The sequence below is a fragment of the Aythya ferina genome (assembly GCF_964211825.1).
Source record: "Aythya ferina genome assembly, chromosome: 28".
Classification (NCBI taxonomy): domain Eukaryota; kingdom Metazoa; phylum Chordata; class Aves; order Anseriformes; family Anatidae; genus Aythya; species Aythya ferina.
Genome location: NC_140325.1, coordinates 3,445,342 through 3,466,077, shown reverse-complemented (window position 1 = coordinate 3,466,077; position 20,736 = coordinate 3,445,342). Strand labels below are relative to the sequence as shown.

The 20,736-nt window shown below is 51.5% G+C and overlaps 1 protein-coding gene across 3 annotated transcripts; it reads right to left on the bottom strand.

Annotated features, from left to right (window-relative positions):
* Window positions 1–1,816: 1,816 nt before the first annotated feature.
* Window positions 1,817–20,271, bottom strand: SLC4A8 (solute carrier family 4 member 8). Of its 3 annotated transcripts, none has more exons than XR_014686173.1 (25): window positions 20,207–20,271; window positions 15,189–15,270; window positions 14,437–14,571; window positions 13,899–14,034; window positions 13,536–13,696; window positions 12,449–12,637; window positions 12,163–12,251; window positions 11,873–12,030; window positions 11,367–11,454; window positions 10,774–10,920; window positions 10,598–10,689; window positions 10,019–10,193; window positions 9,670–9,803; window positions 8,548–8,793; window positions 8,352–8,457; window positions 7,270–7,431; window positions 6,618–6,731; window positions 6,324–6,485; window positions 5,478–5,729; window positions 4,593–4,661; window positions 3,853–4,090; window positions 3,624–3,761; window positions 3,074–3,174; window positions 2,476–2,580; window positions 1,817–2,246 (listed from the first exon to the last, which is right to left on the bottom strand). XR_014686173.1 is itself a non-coding variant. In XM_084500115.1 (25 exons), the coding sequence occupies exons 1-24, from the start codon at window positions 20,249–20,251 to the stop codon at window positions 2,493–2,495; spliced, it is 3,243 nt and encodes a 1,080-aa protein (XP_084356241.1). In that variant the 5' UTR covers window positions 20,252–20,271; the 3' UTR covers window positions 1,817–2,246; window positions 2,476–2,492. The 3 variants fall into 3 exon arrangements, 1 of the variants encoding a protein (XP_084356241.1); XM_084500115.1 differs by having other exon boundaries at window positions 3,853–4,026; XR_014686174.1 differs by lacking the exons at window positions 1,817–2,246; window positions 2,476–2,580; window positions 3,074–3,174; ... (4 more) ...; window positions 6,324–6,485; window positions 6,618–6,731 and adding an exon at window positions 7,841–7,988 and having other exon boundaries at window positions 7,309–7,431.
* Between the last annotated feature and the right edge of the window lie 465 nt (window positions 20,272–20,736).

Below are 20,736 nucleotides of genomic sequence, written 5' to 3'. Positions count from 1 at the left end.
AACATCATGGGTCATGTTAAGGAGTTTGTTTTTTAATCCTAAAGCAACTCCTGGAATACCTTTGGGAGGGTTCTCCCCACCCCCTACAATTTTTCTCTGCACAAATCCTCTCAAAATATGGAGTAATCCACAGATTGATGGCGCATAGATGGGAGAGGCAGAAGCAGTGCTAGGACATGCAGTGGGCCCCAGGGGTGATTGCAATTTCATTATTAATGAGGCCTCATATTTTATTTTAAATATATATATATATATAAAATAAAAAGAAAGAAAAAGACTAACCCTGTAAATAGGAGAAAAAAAAAAAAAAGGTTGAAATCCAGAAAATGATCGTGCGCCCCGCGCGAGGGCACGCTGAGGAAGCCTGGCTTGCTTTTTAAATAAGGAACCAGCAGAATTTTCCAGCAGCCCCGAGGCCATTGGCAGTGCAGACCCCGAGTGAGCCCGCTCTCGCGGAACAGCGGCCCCGCTTGCCTTCGGGCTGGTTTCTTTCTTGCTCTGCGAGGGAGCGCTGCCAGCTGCAGGAAACCGAGCGCGTGCAGAAAACAATCCCAGCCTCTGGCCCTGGTCCCTGGACCACAGGAGGGAACGGCTCTCTTCTCTTTAAATAGAGGCAGACAGAAAGAAAGCCATTGTCCCAAAGCTCGAGGGGCAACAATTCCTTGTTGGGGGCTGCTGGCAAGCAGCAAGCGGAGCCCAAGGGGTGCAGGAAGGCAGCGGGGCCGGGATGTGCATGGGTATTGCAGAGGAGCAGGCACCAGCTTTCATGCAAGCAGCTCAGTGAGAAGCCAGGCGTTGCACCTTTTCCTTCCTCCAAGCTAATTTTATTTTCCCCTTCGAGAACTAAAGCAGTTCTCTCCCTCTGCCAACCACCATGCCATGCTGGCAGCCATCAGAGCACAGCCTGCAAAACCAAATCCACGCTTTTTTGCCCCACTTGCAGATGTACCACTGGCATCCTTGGAGAGGAATTCTCTCCTCCGAGGAGCACCATTGTGTCGCTGGCCCTTGGGATTTGTGCAATGCACAGAAAGACCCCACGGAGCCATCCCATCAGATAAGATGGTGGCAGCAGCGCTCGTGCACCCATCCCAGCTGCTCTCATGGCACCAAGAGCCTGGAGCCAGTTTGGACAGGGATGGGACCACTCTATTTTTCTTTTTTTCCTCCTGGGTTCTCCTCTCTTTCCAGGCTCTGTGGCCCCCACAAAGGACCTTGACTTGAGCACACATGCCTGGGGTGTCACCACAGCCCAACAAGATAAAAAGAGCACGGGCACCATCCCTGCTCAACAGCGTTTTCCTGCAAGGCAGCAGGGAGAGGAAAAAGGAAAAGGCATCTTCCCACTTTCCTCCTGCTTCATCCTGCCCTGTGGAGGAAAAGGCTCTTTGCAAAGAATGGGGCAAAACAGAGAGCCCTGGGGATGTAAAAGGGAGGAAAGCAGATGAAGCTGGCTGCTCCCACAACCATACAGTGTATGTGAAGTCCTGGGTTTTAAGAGCTCCCTTATATGAATTTACAGCCAGGGGACAAGAAGGTGGCATTTCTGCCATTTGCTGGATGGGTGCTGCAGCCTCCAGACTGATGACAGAACCAAAGCAAAAATAAAAAAAAATAAAAATGCAAAACTGGAGCAAATCCTTTTCCTAAGCCTTAGCCCAGCTGCTCAGGTGATTTCCACGCTCCCTGCCATGGAGGGCATCCCTCTTGTACCAATAAGAGACATAAGAATGAATCAAGGACCCCAAACCAGACCAAAAACCTGGCAGTGACGAAGAAGAAAGCGGAGAATGCGTCAAAAATAACAGAAAAAAAATTCGTACATTCAGAGTTTATATTTGGAAAAAAAGGGAAAGGGGAGGGGGGGGGGATTAGATATAAAAAAAATAGATAGCACTGAATGATGAAGCGGTAGCCGTCCCTCTACCACTACAAAACCGCAACAACACACGCATGTACACACGGAGGCTGAACAACACCGAACTCCCACGGACTGCAATGTGCACCTCAGTTTGCTGGTCTAGAGATACTGAATGCCTGAAGCACACCAAGGATAACAGGAAATGTCTTGAAAATGGCTTTAATGGGAATCCTGCTACTCGGAGGAGAAAACCAGGGAGGGCTTGTGCTCACTTGTTTCCTTTCCTCCATGTGAAACAGCGGTTTGTCCTCGCTTCTGCGCTGGCTCATCCCTGAGTCACGTTCTCACTCCTCTCCTTCAAAGCCAAGATCCCTAAAGAGGAAAACTGGGAAAAAAAAAAAAAAAAAGAGAGACCATCCCCAAGGAGAGGACCAGTCAGCATGCATAGACTCACAGAACAGAATCACAGAATTGTCTAGGCTGGAAAAGACCTGCAGGATCACCAAGTACAACCATCACCCTGCCCTACCAAGTCCCATCACTAAAACACATCCCTCAGTGCTGCATCCACACCTCTGAAATATTCCGTCACGTGCACCGTGCAATCCTTTTACCTCTTTCCTCCTCGGATTCAGAGTTTTTCTGTGTTCATGGTAAGAGCCTTCCATACGGTTGTTTTCGACATTTCATCTGAGATGTTAATCTCAGAGGGGTCAGTCCTGCAATACATATTTTAGATAGCAATCACTGTGCTAACAGGAACCAAAGCCACCAACTGCATCAGCAAGGAGAATGGGGTGACCCAAAGCACTGAAGACCAGCACAAGCATGTGAGGTTTCACTGGTGATGAGTCTGGGAAAGTAAGCTTGAATGCTGTAGAGCAACAGCTCCGTGCAATTCTCTTGCAAGTGTTTAGCCGTGGCCTGGCCTCCCACTGCTGGCACAGGTCATGCCTGCAACTCTTCATTTCTAAGCACGAGGATCTCCAGCTGCTGCAGACACACTGATGATGGGGTCAAGCATGAGTCGTGCAGTTACTCTGCTCAGAGCCCTGTGATCCCTTCCTGCAGCTCTGCCCAGAAACCTGATTTTCACACAAAGCTGACCGTTGGGTTCTAAGGGATGCTCAGCAAAGATGCAAGCAGAGCAAGTTGTGCCAAACCCCTACAAACTACTCTTGCTGGGGGTCCTGGCACTTGGTGGGGCTTTACCTGCCACTGTTGTTCTGCTTTGGGACATCCAGGTAGCTGGTCTTCACCAGGTTCAGCTGGACTGAATTTGCAGCAGCAGCTTCCATCATCTTCTGAGACTCCTGGCATCAAAGGGACAAATCACCTGTTCTGCCTTTGAGCAAAGGGCAGATAAACTAAAACCCCATACAGCCATCATGTGCTGCCCCCTCCTTCTGATTCCTGTCAGTTTTAGCTGTTGGTGGAGCAGGATAAAAAACTTCCACTGCAAACATTTTTGGAGGTTAAACATCCACTATGAGAAAATATTTGAAATACATAATAATAATAATAATAACAACAAACAACAACTTTCTTTGAAAAGACATTTTAAAATTATATGTCTGTTCTAGTGGTAAGCTCACTGCTAACTTGGGGAAAAAAAAGTGGTTGCAATGTGGGATCCAGGCTCCTGGGATCTCCTTCTGTTTAGTTCTGATCTTTCCCAACTTTTAACAAACGGCTGCGATAGAAATGGGCAACCTCACAACTCCAGGGATACGTCCAACCCCACGCACATAGTAAGTGTTACCTCTTCTTCTTTGGCTTCATTTTTGGCATCATCCAACTTCTTCTTCTTGCTTTCTGGCATAAGGTCATCCAGCCAGCTGAGCTCTCGCTTTGAGAAGCAGAAATCCATGACTTTCCGGACAAAAACGAGAGCCAAAACCTTCACGGAAAAAAAAAAAAGGGAAGATGCAGTGAGGCCAGAGGCAGTGCTACACCCCGCTGCAAACATCCCACTGAGAAGCAACTCCTACCATCATGGGAAAGACGATGGCAGCCCGGGACGCCTTGATGACCCAGAGCAGGACGAGGCAGGTCAGCTGGATCAGGGTGAAGAGATGCACCTTCCGCAAGGGCACGTGCCGCAGGTAGATGAAATCTGGCTGGTGTTTCGCCGGCATCCCGAACAGCTTCAAGCGATCGAAGAACTGCAGAATAACAGGGAGAAGTTGCCACCTTGGGGCTGCAGAATGGTGCTGGCCTGGCTGAAATCTGTAGGGATTTTTCAGGCTCTCAGTTACAATGAGGAAGCGTTGATCCCACCACCTTCCTCCTGGGAGCTGCACCCGTTTTCCCTTAGCTCTGTCTGTAAACCAGCTTGCCCACCAGCAGAGCTGTCCACCAAATTGCAGTTACTCCTAATTATTCTATAATTATCATTTCTTCGCTCCCCCAGCAAGGATTTCCAGCAGTGGGAGAAATTTCCTCCCATTTGCACTGAATTCCCCCATTTTCACATCACTGAACGCTGACCTGCCCTAATACCATGAAACAGCGCTGATCCCGCCTGGTCCTCCAAGCCCCACAGACCTCTTGTGCCTCCACCGATTTCTTTGTTATACAAAATATTTTCATTGCTTGCTTTTGAAGAGGCTTTTCCCAAGCCACTGACTATCAGATTTTGTTGGTTTTTTTTGTTTTTTTTTTTTTTTTCTGCTTCTATTAAGAGGAAATAGCAGGGAGCAGACATGCTGCATGCTATGAAAGTCCACACCTGGATTCCTCTGAGCGATGATACACCCATGTAGAGAAAGACACCGTACAGCACAGGCATTGGTATAAACTGCAAAGAGAAGACAGTAATTCTAAATAAAATAATTACATTTTCAAATAAATTTAAATTTAATTTAAATTTCAAATTTAATTGCATTTTCATTACCACTTCATTCTACAGGCACTACAGAAAGTTTCCTAAAGCTTTCCAGTTTCCACAGGGTTGGAGATGCTTTAAATTTTATCCATTAGACACTTTGTGCATTTGCCTGTGAGTTCTCTGCTTTAGGCTGAACTTTTGAGCTACATTTCATCGAAATAATCCTATTTTCCAGAAAGGTTGGAGGAAAATAGGTGATTTCACCCATGATACCATATGCTGCGTTCTGAGATGGCAGAAAAACAGTTCTACATATTTGTGTGGCAACACACAAATGCAACGTGCCTCCTTTTAGCCTAGAGATGAGATTACTTTGTGGGAGGAACGTGCAAAGGATGACTGCAGCATGTTTAGCTATGGGAATGGCAGTTCTGAGGCATTTGGGGTGCAAACTGCAATCAATTAGCTTGCTGCCTGATTGAAAGAGAGCAGATGTAGTGGTCTGGATAGGCTAGATTGTAGCCCATAAACACAGGCAAGCCCAAAAAATAAAGCAGTGATGCGGCTTGATGCCCTCAAGCACACCAGACCAAGGTCTGCAGGGCTGGAAAGCCTAATGGGAGCTGGTTCCCACCATGGGGCATGCCCCAAGGTTTAGGATCACCTCCTCCTGTACCCCACAGCTACTCAGGCCTAGAGAGAAAGGACTGGTTTTGGTTTTGTATAATCTCCAAAAAATACAAATAAAAAATCAAGGCTGTTGGGTGTTTTGCATTTTCCTCCTACCTTTAATACAGTGGTCAAGAAGACGGAGCAGCCCATGAGCACAAAGATCATCAAGCCAGTGACTCTCTGCTCTCGTATCCCCAAAAACCTGGGTTGTTCTCCCGGAGCTGAGCAGCCAGACTCAAGTTTGAGGCTATTCACGTGGGTGATGGACAGGACGGTTGCAGCCACAAACCACGGCAGACCCATGACAGAGCACACCCCGAGCATCACAGCCACCGTGAAAAGGTCCAGGTGGTACCCGCATCCTTTCTGCGGGAGTGAAACAAGAATCAGAGCACACCACGGTACAAGAGCAAGGACAGTGTGGACAGCCCAAACCCTGCTTGAGCTCAAGTCAACTTTTTGAAAATTAAAAAAAAAGAATCGGAAATAACTAAGGATGTATCCAGTCTTTGAACAAGCACCTTGCATGAAAATCTGGCCAGACAAAGTAATTTGTGGCTTTTTTTTTTTTTGTACAACTCCTACCTCTTCAAGAAATACTGACTTTTTTTTCCATTCATAAAAAAGTCACACTTGCACGCAAGATGTGACTCTGAGTTATCCCTGGCAGCACATCAAAACGATTCATTCCCCCAAGCATCTGCTGACATTTTAAAACAAAAAAGCTCTTCTGTATTGCTCTAAGGTTAATTTGCTGCTCTGAAAGATTCCTTGTCCAACTTCCCCTGTCTTTTGCACCCTGTGTCGTCACCAATGCAGGAGAGCACCCGTCAAGCAGAGTTCCATTGTCCCAAGCCAATTTGCAAATTTGCTTCTGCAAAGCACTTGGAAAAGGAGCTTCTCCCCACACCTGCAGCCCAGAGTGGGTTGGGGATGGAGTCACCTCTTGCAGCCCCTTACCTTCAGCCTGTGCTCCTTCCTGTTCACGATAACAGCGGTGATCTGCTGGTCCATGAAGATCAAGATGGTGCAGAGTAGGGCTGGAATGAGCGCAGCCAGCACCGTCCACCAAGGGTTGGGTCCTATGGGGCTGATGAGCCACCCACGGTCATCTCTGGTGGGCTGTGACAAAGCAGGGACGTCAGCTTCATCTCCCAGCCCAGACACTTCGCTGGCTTTCGTTTTCCCCTCCATCACCTCAAGGTGTCCCCATGGGCACAAGGTGAGGCCAGCTGTGCCAAGACACCCCATTACCTTGAACATATGGGGGACGTGGAGCTTCGGTGAGGGGATCCCAATCAGGAAGTCAATGAGCACCATGACGACGATGGTGAGGAAAACAGCAAAGTCACTTATGGTGGACCGTACCTGTGGCAAGAAAGCAGAGCAGAAAGGGTCATGGCACGAGACAGACAAATTAGGGATGTCAGCAGCATCACAGCTGGTTAACAAAATCCCACCACTCTGAGGACATGCAGCCAAACCCCTTGGTTAGAAACTGTTGCTGTGTTTGTCCCTGTAAGATCTGGTGTCAGACTTAAAAGAAAACAGTTTAATTAGGGGGAAAGGTTTGGGGTTTTTTTAACTGCCTTTTTTTTTTTTTAATTAAAATATTTGGAAACAGACACCTGCCACTACAGCCACTCTCACAGCTGCAATGGGAATAAGGCACTGAGGCATATTTGTTCCCTGTAAGGAAGAAATAATCTCTTTTTCTACAACAGCTTCTCATTGGAATCAGCTTTTCCCTAATGCAAAGATGGTGAGGGGAGGAAAAAAAATACAAACAAACAAACCAAACACAAACAACCTCTGGAGGACCTGATTTCCCACTGCCTGAGTGCAAATTTGCTCCGGGACAGGTCATAAGGTAGGTGGGATCACTGTTCCACCATCTTCTACCTACTCTGGTTGGGAAATAGCGGCTGGTTTTAAACATCTTCAAGGAGCTTGACAGGACAAAGGTGGAGAAGAAGAGGATGCAGGACCAGAAGAGGACATTGGGCGTGTAGGGGCCGTTGTGTCCACAGGCGGGTCCGTGAAATTCTCCATGCAAATGTCGACATTCCTGGAGAAACAGAGCATCAGGACACAACGGCAGTGCACATGCTGCAGGGAAACCTTGGATAACTGGGGGAAGGGTTAAGGATTTGGGTCCAAGATCCATGATTTTGTACCTACTGCTGCCAAGGGAGATTTGTATTTAATGAGCAGCAGCAGCTTAACGAGTGACACGTCAAACTACACGGAGGGGAAATGCAGAGATGTGATGGGACACCATGCCACAGGCCCATGGCACATCCTCCACCTGAACAGGAGGTAACTGTGGCTGAAAAAGACACCACAGGGGAAGGACACATCCAGAAGAGGACGCTGGAAACTCTTGGGGATAGAGAAAGAGGGAGCAGGGAAGGAGGGCTATGACCACTGTGGTAGGAAAGAAGACACAAATTGTCCCTTCCCAGGGGAGGACTCACAGAATCTGGCCAAAAGGGGCTGAAGATGTCCATGAGAGCCTCCATCCTATGCCTGGGCTCTGCCTCCAGCACCAGCAGCCCGGGAGGCTGCTCAGACATGCAAATTTATGCACGTACTTACAGACAGCGCTGAATAAGAAACCGGGGCCTGGAGTTATTAAGGACCAATTAAAGAACCAATTACTACCTTCAAGCATGAACTTAAGTCCTCCAGCATCTACAACATTCAAACCACCCACTTAACCTCGCTCCCAGCCAGAAGTACTGTCCTGCAGAGGGCTGAGGATGACAGTTATCACCCACGATGCTGGTAACAAGGCGGACTCCCCATCCCAGGGCAGACCACGCGTCTTGCACTTAAGGACTGATTTTTCAGAGCAGCCCCAGCACGGTTTGAAGCATGCCATCACCCGGAGGGCGCAGACTTTCGCACCACATCAGCGCCCACGGGAGGGTGCTTGCAGGGACGCGCACACCCTGCGGCACAAGGAAGCGGCAGCCAGGGACTTACGGTCACCGTGAGGTTTCCCCAGGCGATGGCAGACACGTTGATCTTGTTGCTCTCCCAAAAGCGCAGGGTCTCGTTGCTGGGATGGGTCGGCGCCTCACACTTACAGCTGGGAGGAGAAAAGCCAAGGGCAAGGGTAAGGCGACGGAGGTGCAGCCCTAAGCTCCTGCTGAGGAGCGTTTTAGGCCAAAAAACCCACTAGTAGATGGTGAGGAAGTCAAGCTTGCTGTGCATGTGCACAGGGTAGGTCTCTCCCAGGCAGATCAGCTTCTCCAGAGCCTCGTAGATGAAGATGATGCAGATGAGGGCAGCGAAGGCTTCTTCGGTGAAGCGGGTGATGTAGCACACCAAGCAGCTGGCATCCGTGGCCACCAGCACCACGCAGAGGAAGGCGGTCCACAGCCCTATGCACGTCCTCAGGGAGAGGTAGGAGAGTGCATAGTCCCTGGGAAAACAAAATAAAGCAAAGGGTGGGAAGCCCAGCAGGAAGCTCCAAGACGTGCCATCCTTCGGGGAAAATCCGGAGCTGTTTTGGAACGTGTCGAGCCTGTGGATGGTGAACGCGGTTTCCATGTACTACTACAGACAGCCTCGGGGCTGCAGTGCAGGGTGTGGGCCCACGAGAGGAGAGGCCCATTAGATAATTATCATTATTTAGCAATTATGCTGTGTTAACGCCTTGGAGGCTAATTGAGGTCAGGTGCTTACTGGGGAAGGCGCTGTTCTCACCCATCACCCCATGCCCGAGCACAGAAACCAGCTGGCTTGGCACCCAGGCACTTGCTACCAGCACGGTGGGGCTTAATAATAGAAGTGACTTATTACAGCAAGGGTGGTTAATCAAAGTCATCACAACAAAGGGCTGTCATGGAAAATATGCATTTCACATGAAAAGCTCCTACTTTCTCAATAATATCATCAAAACTCAAAATGTTTCAGCAAAAAGGAAAACTATTTGGATATTTGGGCAACATATATTTATTCCCACTTCCAGCAAAAAGCAGGCTAAAAAGTGCTTAGCTTTGTGCTGGGAGCAAAGTAAATCTTCCTACTCCCAAACCAGCGTGATTTGTCTCCTTTCCCTCATGCATCCCATCTTGGTCATCCTCATTCTTGTGGTTTCTCCTCCTCATGCTTCGATTTAACTCTGCAAACCCTTTAGTCCTCCAGAGGCCAATTGCTCTTGCACCATCACTAACGAAAGCAGGAGCACACACTGTACACGACACAGAAATTAATTTCAATCTTACAACCACCTCTATGAAAAATAACCAAAAAAAAAAAAAAAACACATCTTTTTGCTATCACTGCCCCTCCTTACTTGCAGAACTTGTAGAGGATCTTCTCAAACACGAGGACGGGGCCGGTGCTGCCGAGAATGGTGAGAGGTTGGCCGGCAAAGAGGGAATAGACCACACCAGTCATGGATGCGCCCAGTAATGACTCCATGGCACTCTGGCCAGGGAAGAGAGGAGCAAATAAATCATGTGAGCAGAGCTGCAGCAAAGACTTTTTCATAGAACAGGTTGGAAAAAGACTTTCAAGATCATCAAGTCCAACCATCAACGTGACCCGATGAGTCCCATCACTAACCCACGTCCCTCAGTGCCACATCCATGCACATTTCTTAAATACCCCTCCGTGCTACCCCACGGAGGAGAGGCACTCACTATGTGGCCATCGGTCGCCTCCCCCAGCAGCCCCCCGAAGGTGATGACAGGGGACATGCAGGCACAGTAGAGGAAGAGGAAGGATGCCAGACACTGCAGGCTCAGAGCATCCCGAAAGTCACTCCAGAACCATGGGACTTTTCGCTTCACATCCAGGATCAGACCTCCAAAGAGCCTGGAGGAAGGACAAAGAAATAGGCTGTTGTCCTGGCAGACCACAGTGAATTTTCTTTGCTGCAGAAGGGCAATCACGAGCACAGAGTATCTTCCATTGCTAAAAAACAGTGTCTTTCTCCCAGTTTACACCCAGTAGGAACTGAGACACACTCAAAAAACACCCTCCAACAACAAAAAAGAGCTAACCTGACACCCCATCCTCTGTTATTGCAACAGCCCCACACGTGCAACGATGCTGTGGCTCAGCCCAGCTGCCCCAGGCCCCCCAGCTGCCTGGCCCAGGCACCCAAGTAGGTAACGTGGAGCCCCTTTACTGTAGCAACTAACCCCAGAAAACACTAGAAGGGAAGGTGCATGCTCAGTTTTTAGAGGCAAAAAAAATGATAACATTAAAGCTCACACCTTCCCGTTCGCTCTAATTCAGGGCCACTGTGTTTTTCTGGCTTTCTATGAGAAGCGCTGTCATCAAGAAGTCCCGGCGTCTTCCTTTTTTTCTGTCAAAAAGGAAACAGAGATACGTATTTCTTTGTAAGCCTCCTGCCCGTCCCCCTCACACCTCCCTCCACCACGGCACCCACCTGTGAAGGGAGATTTTTGGGGGGCTCGATTCGGATCGATGGATCCCACTCTCCCGGCGGCAAGACCGTGACCTGATCCAGGAACTCGTCGATGCCAGCCACGAGGTCTGCCCGGTTCTTGGCTTTATAGGCAACGTCATGGAAAACCTGTCGACAGGAGACAACAGCTCGGATGTCCTAACCAGTGCAATAAGCTCTTAGCTAAACGCAAGATAATTTCCCCCAAATTTCGTCAGAAGGAACAATCTGATGCGTTTGTGGCCATCTCCTCCACAGGGATCCCGTCCCTCACAGCACTCCACAGCTTTTTGCTTAAAAAGGAGAGGTTTTGCTGGCCCTGGCAATGCCTGGACAGCATGTTGGGGATCCCAGGGAGAAGGAGAAGGATGAGGTGCAGGTCCCGGGTGGGATTTCAGGCTCTGGGACATGGGGTGATGTAGAGCCAAGAGTTTGCTTTGGAAGCAAACAAGGGGTGAGTTATCTGGAGAGCTGTGGACAGCTGGGAAAGCAAATGTGCTTCTTCACTACAGTGCAGAAGGGGAGAGAGGAAGATAACTAAAAAAGACCCAGAGATCTCTCTTATCTCATCACACCTCATCCGTCATGAGAGTAGCCATGGACCTGCCAATCTCGTGGTACTGATGGGCTTTTCCTTCTGGTCCCAGCAAAATAAACAGGAACCTGGGCAAGAAAAACAGAAGGAGAGAGAAGAACATGCCCTTGCTTAGAGAGTGCTCAGAGAAATTGCCATGAGCACCCAGCCCAGAACGCAGCTTGAGATGGGGAATGCACGCTCACCGCCTCTGGCAATGAATATGAAATTCATCAAAACTTGCTAACTGGATTTTTGGGCTGACTCTCATTAAAGATAGCCAATGCATTTTTTTTAATGTTTGGGTTGATGTTCATTAAAATTGAGGAATGCATTTAAAAGCTGCGGTAGGGAAGGGAGAAGCAAAGGTGAGGAGTGACAGATGTGGGAAATGTGCTTGTGGAGTCGCTCCTGCTGGCCCCATTTCCTTGGGATGAAATTTGATGTTTTGTTTGTTGTTTTTTTTTTTTGTTGTTATTTCTAAATAAAAACCTTGGGCATTCGGACCTGGTTGGGATGGGAACTTCTGTCATGCCTGAGAGGAGGACCGCCGGGGTCAGGCGGGCAAATGCCATGATGGGCTGGTGAAGGAAATCCAGCTCTCCTACGAGCACGTTTGCTGCTTCAGCCCCAATAGGAATTTTCTTCATGAAGTGCAGCTCAGCCTGGACACAACAAGCGATTTTCAGGCAATTACCCCAAAATGAAAGCCCACAGCAATCTGCTGCATGTTCTGCAGCCAAGTTTGCAAGAGCAAAGCCAGCCCTAAAGGCATAAGAAAGCTCCAGGTATCTCACCTTGCTTAAATCCATTGGGCTGGTGTCATGGTTCACCCCATTTTTAGCTTCTATGGTGGTGGGAGGAGTATGGGGGGTGAGTGTTTGGGCTGGCAGGAAAAAGAAAGACACTCAGAAAGACAGACAAGGAGCAACTGGGACGCTTCTCCTCAGTCAGGGCAAGTCTAATGGGGCCAAAGCCCTGCAGAAACCTTCACCTGGTGCCAAAGCCCCGCAGAAGCTTTCACCTGGTGCCAGACCCTGCAGAAACCCTCTCCCGGTGCCAAAGCCCTGCAGGAGCCCTCACCTGGCTTGTCGAGGGGGTGCAGGTCTGGCTGCCTCTTGCTCACGTCGGCAAACGAGCGGACGATGGGGAGGAGGTTGTTTCTCTTCTTCTCGTTCTGATGGTGGTGCTTCTTCAGGAGGACTTCTCGGACTTTCTCCCGCATGCTCTCGTCAAATTCGCTGGACTGGTTTTGCTGGTCCAGGATCATATCTGAGGGTGGAAAGGGAAATGAAGCCACCAAAGGAGAAACCCCCAAATCCCGGGGGGAATGCAGGAGAGCCTAGCATAGGCACAGCCCTGCTTAGTGAGACATTTTAATACAGTTGAGTCTTTGCAATGAAAGCAAGAATTTTCTTTTGCTAAACCCATCATCAAAGTGCTTATTCATCACTCAGCTAAGATCATTATTTCTCATTCTAAATAATGCAATTTCCTTGCCCGATCTGGCCTTTCTGTATTACTCCACACATTTAACCAAATTATAAGCAATCTATAGCGCAGACTTTCCCTGAGTTCCCCTGGCCAATTGACTGTAATTTGCTGAGCCCAGGGAGAAATGTGCTAAGAATGGCGCTGACTTCACCAGCTCTTGAAAAGGTTGAATGGAGACCTGCCAGTCAAGGATAATTTCTCCAAAGCTGTTTTTTCAATTAACTTCAATTATCTTCCCCACAGAAACACACTGCTTGGTCATCTGCCAGATAAACTCTGCCTTTAAAGCTCCTAAATCCTGGATGTTAAGGCAAAAGAAAAAAAGAAAAAAAAGAATGAGAGGAAATGGCTTGTAATATATAGTTTATTTAAAGAGGTTCAGCTCTCAGACAGACTCTGTATTTCTAAGAGCAGACTGCTAAGCCCTTGTGCACACACCCTTTTTGGCTCGAGAACATTCTCTAATTGTTTCTGTAGCCCCACAGATTGCTTTCAAAAGGATCCCCTATCGGAAGGAAAAGCTGGTGCGACTGCCACACGCTCAGGCTGCAGCCGGGCCGAGGCAGCACAGTCCCGCACCCAAAAAAATCCTTCCAGACTCAAAAAAGCAATGGGATTTCTGGAAGAGAGGACGTGCCACTGGGTGAGGTTTGGGTCAGAGGCAGGCGGGTGCTACCTGCAATCTCCTCGGTGCTGTTGGCGCACATGTCCAGCAGCACCGTGCCTTTGATGATGCAGTTCCTCAGCTCGAAGAGGCTGTGCAAGGAGAGCGTGGCCACGTAGGGCTTGCTCCAGCGCTCGCCACCGTCTTCCACGTCCTCCTCAAACTTCAGCCACCTGCAGACATCACCCAGCATCAGCCCCATTGCAAGAAAAGAGCCCCGCTCGGCAAGCCCTGCTTTAACAGAGCTGAGGGGTGGCAGGAGGAGAAAGTTCCTCACATCGGCACCCCAAGCTGCAAGCTTCGTGCCCTGGCAAGCAGAGCCCGTGCGTGCTGCCAGCACGGGGACTGCTCTCCCAGCTGCAGGACGGGATTTACCTCGCCGTTTCCTTCCACTCTGCATCTTCACGCTCCTTCACGCAGATCTCGTCCAGCTCGGTGAATAAGTCGTGGGGGACGTGCTGCTCATCCTCCTCGGTGCTGAGGATGAACTGCACCCGCTGGGACGGGGTGTCTGGCAGAAGACAAAGCCGCGTCCCATTACTGGGCCTGAACTGTGCAGTGAGCATTGGACCAGCACCAGTTCAGCCCTGAACACTGGGGCTGGTCCCTGTGCCCTGCATCTGCCCAGGCTGGGCATGCGCACAGCCGTGGGAAGCATCTCTTCCACCTCCCCATAAGGAGGGGCTGCCTGACTTCCCCACATTTCCATTTTTAAAGCCAGAATCATTAAGGAAGGCGAGACTAAATTTGCTACGCATTTAACTGCCTAAACAAACAAATGAACAAACAAATCCTGGGAGAAGTTTGGAAAAAGAGGGCCTTGCTAAATAACGCAGTTTTCCCTCAAAATAGCAGCTAGCCACTCAAACCAGCCACACTTGCCAAGGAGACATTTAGCAAACATGGGACTTACAGTGGTAGCCCTGGTCCTCAGGGGCTGCCCCCTTGGCCCGCTCCCGTTTCCGATGCTTCTGGCTGCGGGGCCGGTGGTGCCGGTGGCTCTGCCTCACCAGGGGCATCTGCACACCCACGTACAGGGTCCGGTGGCCTGCGGGAAAGCAGCATTGGCATCACTTTTGTCAGCACGATGACAGTCAATGCTCGTCCTTTCTTCAGAGACTATCTTACTTCGGCTTTGCAACAACAGACCAAACAAAGCGACGGCTCCGGGTTATCTAAAATGCCCCCGAAGCATTGAACCTTTTCCCAAACTCCTGCTTCGCCTGGACAGCACTCAGACTTGCTCATTAAGCGGAGACCAAATGTAATTATTTTTAAAATCTCTGTATGGCGCAAGGCGGCGGGAGGAGATCAGATCAACCCCATGATAATGAGCTCCGGAACAATAAGGGAAAAAAAAACTGCAGCCCTGTGTCTGCAGCCGTCAAATTATTCTCCTGACCTCGCCAAGCCAGGAGCAGCCTCGGTGAGAAAACGAGCCATGAATCATCTCACCCCGTGGCTGCAGCTCACGCCGTGGCCTCTGCGGGGGCTTTTTCCCTCCGTTTTAAAAGTTACTGGAAAATCATGAAAAACAACTGTGCTCCTTGATGAAGAGGCACGGCAGGTTTTGCTGCACGCACCGAGCAAGGGATGGCTTAGGGGCTACAGGCAATGGGAAAATGACCTGGGCTGGGGGTCAGCAGGGGCTCGGCAGGGTCTCACCTTCCAGCTCCTCCTTCTCATAGTGAATATTGACAACGTTGCTTGTTCCCCCCTGGTCGACCACTGCCTCTTCATCAGGTCTCTGTTGGGCAAGGAGAAGAAGGTCAATGGGGCTGGGGACACGGAGCTCCCGTACATCCTCCCAGCTGATCTAATGTGGGCTTGCAGGAGGCAGCCCCGCAGCCAGAGGCCAAATAAAACAGCTCACAGGACTGCTTATTTTTTTGTAAGAATTGAAGCTGGAAGTATTTGCTGCAGGGAGAGAGGGCAGAGCATTTCAGACCCACACCCCCCAAAAAAAACAAAAAACACCTCTCCCGCCTTGTTTGTGCAGCTCCTTTGCAACTTTCAAGAATAAATAAATAAACAGAATTTTCCAAATCGTGGGGAAAAAAAAAAAAAAAAAAAAAAAAAAAAGCACTTTGCACGGCAGTGATTTTCAGTCTGAAAATACCAGTTGGCTACATGCTGCTGTGCTGGAGATACCTGCAGGACTCACTAGATGGCAGCTGGCCACAGGACATCGCCTATGCATTGCCCAAATGAGTGCCCTTGAGTTTTCACTGGTTTCCAAATTATTCTGTTATTAAAGGCACAAGGGGGCTGTCAAAGGCTGGGGAGGATTGAATCGCCGAGGTTCACGTTCACAAGCCCCCTGCTGACATCACAGCAACCAAAAGGTTTTTGTCTGTTCAAACCCAAAAATAAATATCTGTGGGTTTTGTTTGTTTGGTTGGTTTGGTTTGGTTTGGGTTTTTTTTTGGGGGGGGGGAGAAGGGTATTTGTTTGTTTGTTTGTTTGTTTGTTTTGATTTTGAGCACCCAGTTGCTTGGTTCCTGAAAGTCTGAACAAGAGCGAGAACTGGGGAAACCGGCTGAGCTGTTCTATGAAACTCAAGAAGCAAGAGGCTCACCATCCACTCAGAAACAGCCCGAACCAGCCCAAATTCTGCAATGTTCAAGCAAAACACAAAATGCCACATTCGCCTGTGCTGCCCGTTGTAGCAATAATGACACAGCAACCTCGAGGACTTGTTCAATAAATAAGTAAATTATAAATAAATAAATAAATCGCTCCTTATCGCTTAAGCTGCTGACACTAATCTGAAATCTGCCCTTTTTCCCCCAGAACAGTGTTCCCTCCTGGCCAAAGCAGCACGCTGGTGGCGCCCATGCACGCCGGTGGCTGCGTTATCACGCGCTGGTGGCTTTGCCATCCTCCGCCCGGTGACAGCCTCTGCCACCCTCCGTCCCCTCTTAGCAACGCGTCCGGCTCCCCCCGGTCCGGGTTGCAGAAAAACAACCTCGGGAGAAGCGTGGGGTGAAAGGCCTTCGGGAAATCACCTCAAATTTGCAAGCCTGAGTGGGCGCTGTCGGGAGGCAGAACAAACAGAGCGACCTGCGGGCCGCAGTTTCCAGATGCTGGCAGAACGCTGTCTGCTCCCTCACAAAACCTTTTGCCCCCATGGACCCAACAGGTGATGCCAAACCTACCCCCGGACCTCTCGCCCCGGTGCCAACCATCTCCTCCTGGCATGCCGGCTCTGGTTTTTGGGGAGTTTTCACATTTTTGGGTGGGAGGCGCCTCTCGGCCGAGGCCTCACCTGCAGCTCATCCAGAAGAGTCACGTCCAGCCTGCCGCGCTCCCGTTCGGCCTCACGTTGGTCACCGGCTTTCCATTGAGCCTTTGGGCCATGCATGGGGCCCGATTCTCCCGGGACATCCGAGCGGATCCCGCACCTTCTCGCCAGGAGGGCCCCAGCGCCACGGGCGTCACCAAAGGCACAAACACCAACGGCCCTTCCAGAACCAGAACCCCCAGGGCAGATCCCGGCAGGTATTTAAACCCTCACACCCCGAGACTGGGAGATGCCAACAAAACTCCTGTTCCCACCAACGCTCGCACCACTACCACACCACCAGCCCCTGGGGCTGCTGCGAAATTCAGCTCTCGCATCCTATGTGGCCGGAGATATCTCAGCCAAGCGGCTGACAAAATTCCCTTGGGGGTTAGGATTTGGCTGAGCCAAGGGCATCCGTGCCCAAAGCGCTCCCAGTTGAAGCCCATCTGTTAATATGTCTGGAAAAAGGAGCAGCAAGTTTGTGGACGTGCTGAAGGTCATCGGAGAGCGTTTGCCCATTGCCAGCGCAGCCAAAGCTTGTGCTGAAATCAAGGGACAGGACGAACCCGGCTCCTCTTCGAGCAAAAACTGTTCCCAATGGAGTAAACAGAGTAAATGCCTTGTCCTGCCAGGGCAAGAGGCGTGTAACGTGCTTGGGTGTACGTAAAAGCAGGAGCTGCTGAAATGCAAGTGAGATGCAAACTGGTGGGAAAATAAATGCTGTGGGACAGTACTGATTTTTGTCAGCATTTCCTTCAAAAACCACAGCATTTCAAGAAGGTCTCGCTTTGGCGTGGCCTCCTTTCAGGCTTCTATTAGTTAAAAATCCTTATTAGTCAAAGCAAGTCCCAGCATGGCACTGAAACACAGAGCTTCGAAATGGCTCTTGGAGTACATGAAAGAAAAAAAAAACTCTTCCAAATTTTAAAATAAAGTCTATCTTCCAACAGTAGGATTTCCTACCATGCAAGGACACAGCAAGGCAGAGCCCCTTGCAAAGTGCACCCTTCCCTCCCCATGCTCCTGCTGGTTTCTTCTCCCCAAAACTTGCTGCCCTGCCTTCCTGAGGGGTGAAATCAGCTCCCGAGAAACCCTCACAAAGCACAGGGCTGGGAGACGCATCCAGATAAGCAACGTTTTTACTCTTCTCGCTTCCCCTGCTCACATTGGCCAGCTGTCTCCAGCCCCACTTTATTTTCTGATCGGAGCTAATCCATCATTTCTATGATGCAAATTCGCTTGCTCTGATGAACTTCCTCCCCGGCACCGCTCGGCACAAAGGTTAAGTGCCTGGCTTGCCCTGAAAGGTGACACGGGGTGTAAAATAACACGGAGAAGGAAGCTGACACCAAGGTCTAATCAGTTAAAATCCCATCATGACCCAAGCTCGAATCCCCGCTGCTTTTTTATTATTTAGTGTTAATGCTTAAAGAGCAAATACAAGCACAAACTGGACAAGTGGGCACCTCCCTCTGCCAAAAAGTCCCAGGTTCTGCTGGGTCTGTGGCAGGATGCTCTGAGCATCCCATCGCCCTTCCCTGCCCATTGCAGCATCCCCACAGAGCCAATGGCCCTAATCAAAACTCTCTGGGACCCAGTTAGGGCACCTGAATGGGCCCCGCGGGGTTATCTCAATGGGGACACTGGAGGATTTAATGGTTTAGGAGAGCATTGGCAGTGTGGAGCCATGGGATGGGACCGTGGGATAGGGCAGGGCAGGAAGGAGAGGACCCGGGACGGGCACCAGCCCTTGCAGACGCTTCGCCCTCCCTCTCTGTCCTTCTCCACCACTGACAGGCGCCTGGAAAACATCAAATCATCGAAAATGAGCCGGGAAAGGGGACGCTGAGCTTTGCAGGGCATGTCTGTGGGCTTCGGAGCAGCCAGAGTTGTTCCACTTCGCTATTTTCTAAGCAAAAAGCTCCGTCTGGCTGCTTCCTAGCTGGTTTTGTCGGGAAGCAATTATTGCTTGTAAAAATGAAATCAGAAATCACTGGAGCAAAGGAGGAAGGCTCGTTTTGACACAACTGCAGTGAACCCCTTAGTGCTGTGAGTTCAGCACACGCCTCTCCCCGTACCCACCTCAAAACTTCTCAAAATTATTGTTTTGCAGTGATTTTTTTTTGACCCAGCAGGAGAGAGAGGGATTTTGGAGTGCCCTGCCTCAGTTTACCTGCCCCAGTGCAACTCCTCTGGTTGAGAAAGAAAAGTCTTTCCCCAGGGAAACTCTGGTGTAATTGAGGACTGGAAAAAGCTCAAAGACGAGGGTCAGGTCTAGCTTGGAGCCCTCCTGGTGCCGGGGAGCACCACAAGCACCGTGTGAGCAGGCAAAGCTCGCGTCCTGTCCCCCTGGTCCCACCACGTGCCAGCAGGACTGGCCAGCAGCCATGGGAGGGATGGGGTCCCTGCAGCTCCATGAGCCACGCCAGCTGAATGGACTTAATGATGCCCCAAATGTAATTAACGAGGCTGATCCCTGTGTTACTGCAGGATGAGGATGCTGCCTGCATGGAGCCAAAGCAGGGAGGGAGCTGGGGGATGCTCCGGTAGCTTTCCCTTTGCCGCCTCCATCCCACTGTCCCCATCTTCCCGGAGGTGAGGGAAGGTGAATTAAATTCCCCCCCCTTGTCTGCCACCCAGAGCTCCTCCAGCGGGGCCTGGCCCTGCAGGAGGACTCGGGGCCACCACTCGTGGGGCACGGGGTCCCAGGGGTGCTCAGCAGCGAGGGGATGGGCACTGCAGGGAGGGGCAGGAGGCACTCCCCGGGGACCTCCTGGCCAGGATGATGCTAAAAGGGAGGTGGGAGGGGTGGGGGCCACCTCCCCGCTGCTCCCTGCCCGCACCCCAACACCAGGCACTTGGGGGGGACAATGGCAGAGCCCCCCGTTGGCTGCGTGGCACGGGGACAGTGGCCTTTGTCCCCCTCCGACGGGCTGCAGCCTCAAAGGGGGGGTCACAGCCAGGTGGGGGGGGGGGACAAGGCGTGTGGGAGATGCTGCCGGCTGGGGCGCCCCCTCACTAAACACCTGGTGCCCCCCCAGCCCCCCTGCTGCCTCACACGCCCCTCGCACCCACCTTGAGCACCCACTTGTGCCCCCCCCGCCCCCCCCTTTCGGCCTTGCAGATGCTTCGCAGCCTCCCCTTGCACCCCTTCAGCAGCCTGCCCCCCCCCGAGCCCCATTTTCCAGATGCCCCCCCCCCATTTACGGACTCCCCCTTTGCAGCCTGCTCCCCCCCCCTCCTTGCAGACGCCCTCCCTCCCCCAAACCCCCCCCGAGCCCCCCCCTCCTCCCTCCGCCGGCAATGCCGCAGTGAGCAGCCACCGAGCATCCTCCGGCCGCACCGGGGGGGGGGGGTTTGATGTGTGCCCCCCCCCCCCAGGGCCGCTGCCCCCCACCTGGTAGCTGAGGATCCCATCGGGCTCGTTGCTGCCGGCGGGCATGGCTGGGCCGGGGTCGGGGCTGGAGGACGGGGGGGGGGGGATGGAAAAGGAAAGGGGGGGGGGTCCCGGGCTCCCCCCGCGGCTCGGGGGCCAGGGGGGGCCGCAGCCGGCTGCAGCCCCGGTGCCGCTCACACCGGCTCCACCATCTCCCAGAGCCGGGGCCAAACCCCGCCCAGGGCCGGGAGGAGGAGGAGGAGGAGGAGGAGGAAGGAGGAGGCAGGGCCGGGGCTGGGGGGGTCCCAGGGGGTGGGGGGCAGCGCCCGGTGAGGGCCCCGCGGCCTCGATCCGGGAACAGCCCCCCCCCCGTCCCCCCAGCACGGCCCCGGCCCCAGCCCCAGGAGCCCCTTCGGGGTCTTCGAGGTCTCCCTCCAGCCCCCCCCCCCCAGCATCACCCCCCCAGCACCACCAGCAAGCCTCCTCCAGCATCACCCCCAGTCTCTCCCAGCATCACCCTCCCCCAGCATCACCCCCAATCCTCCTCCATC

Coding starts and splice junctions, on each gene's coding strand:
- SLC4A8 (XM_084500115.1), bottom strand. CDS start 20,251: ATGCCCGCCGGCAGCAACGAGCCCGATGGGATCCTCAGCTACCAG. Junction 11,455..11,872: donor GAAGTTCCCATCCCAACCAG/GTCCGAATGCCC, acceptor TTTCTTGCCCAG/GTTCCTGTTTATTTTGCTGG. Junction 8,794..9,669: donor ATCCTCTACAAGTTCTGCAA/GTAAGGAGGGGC, acceptor TTGTTTTCCCAG/GGACTATGCACTCTCCTACC.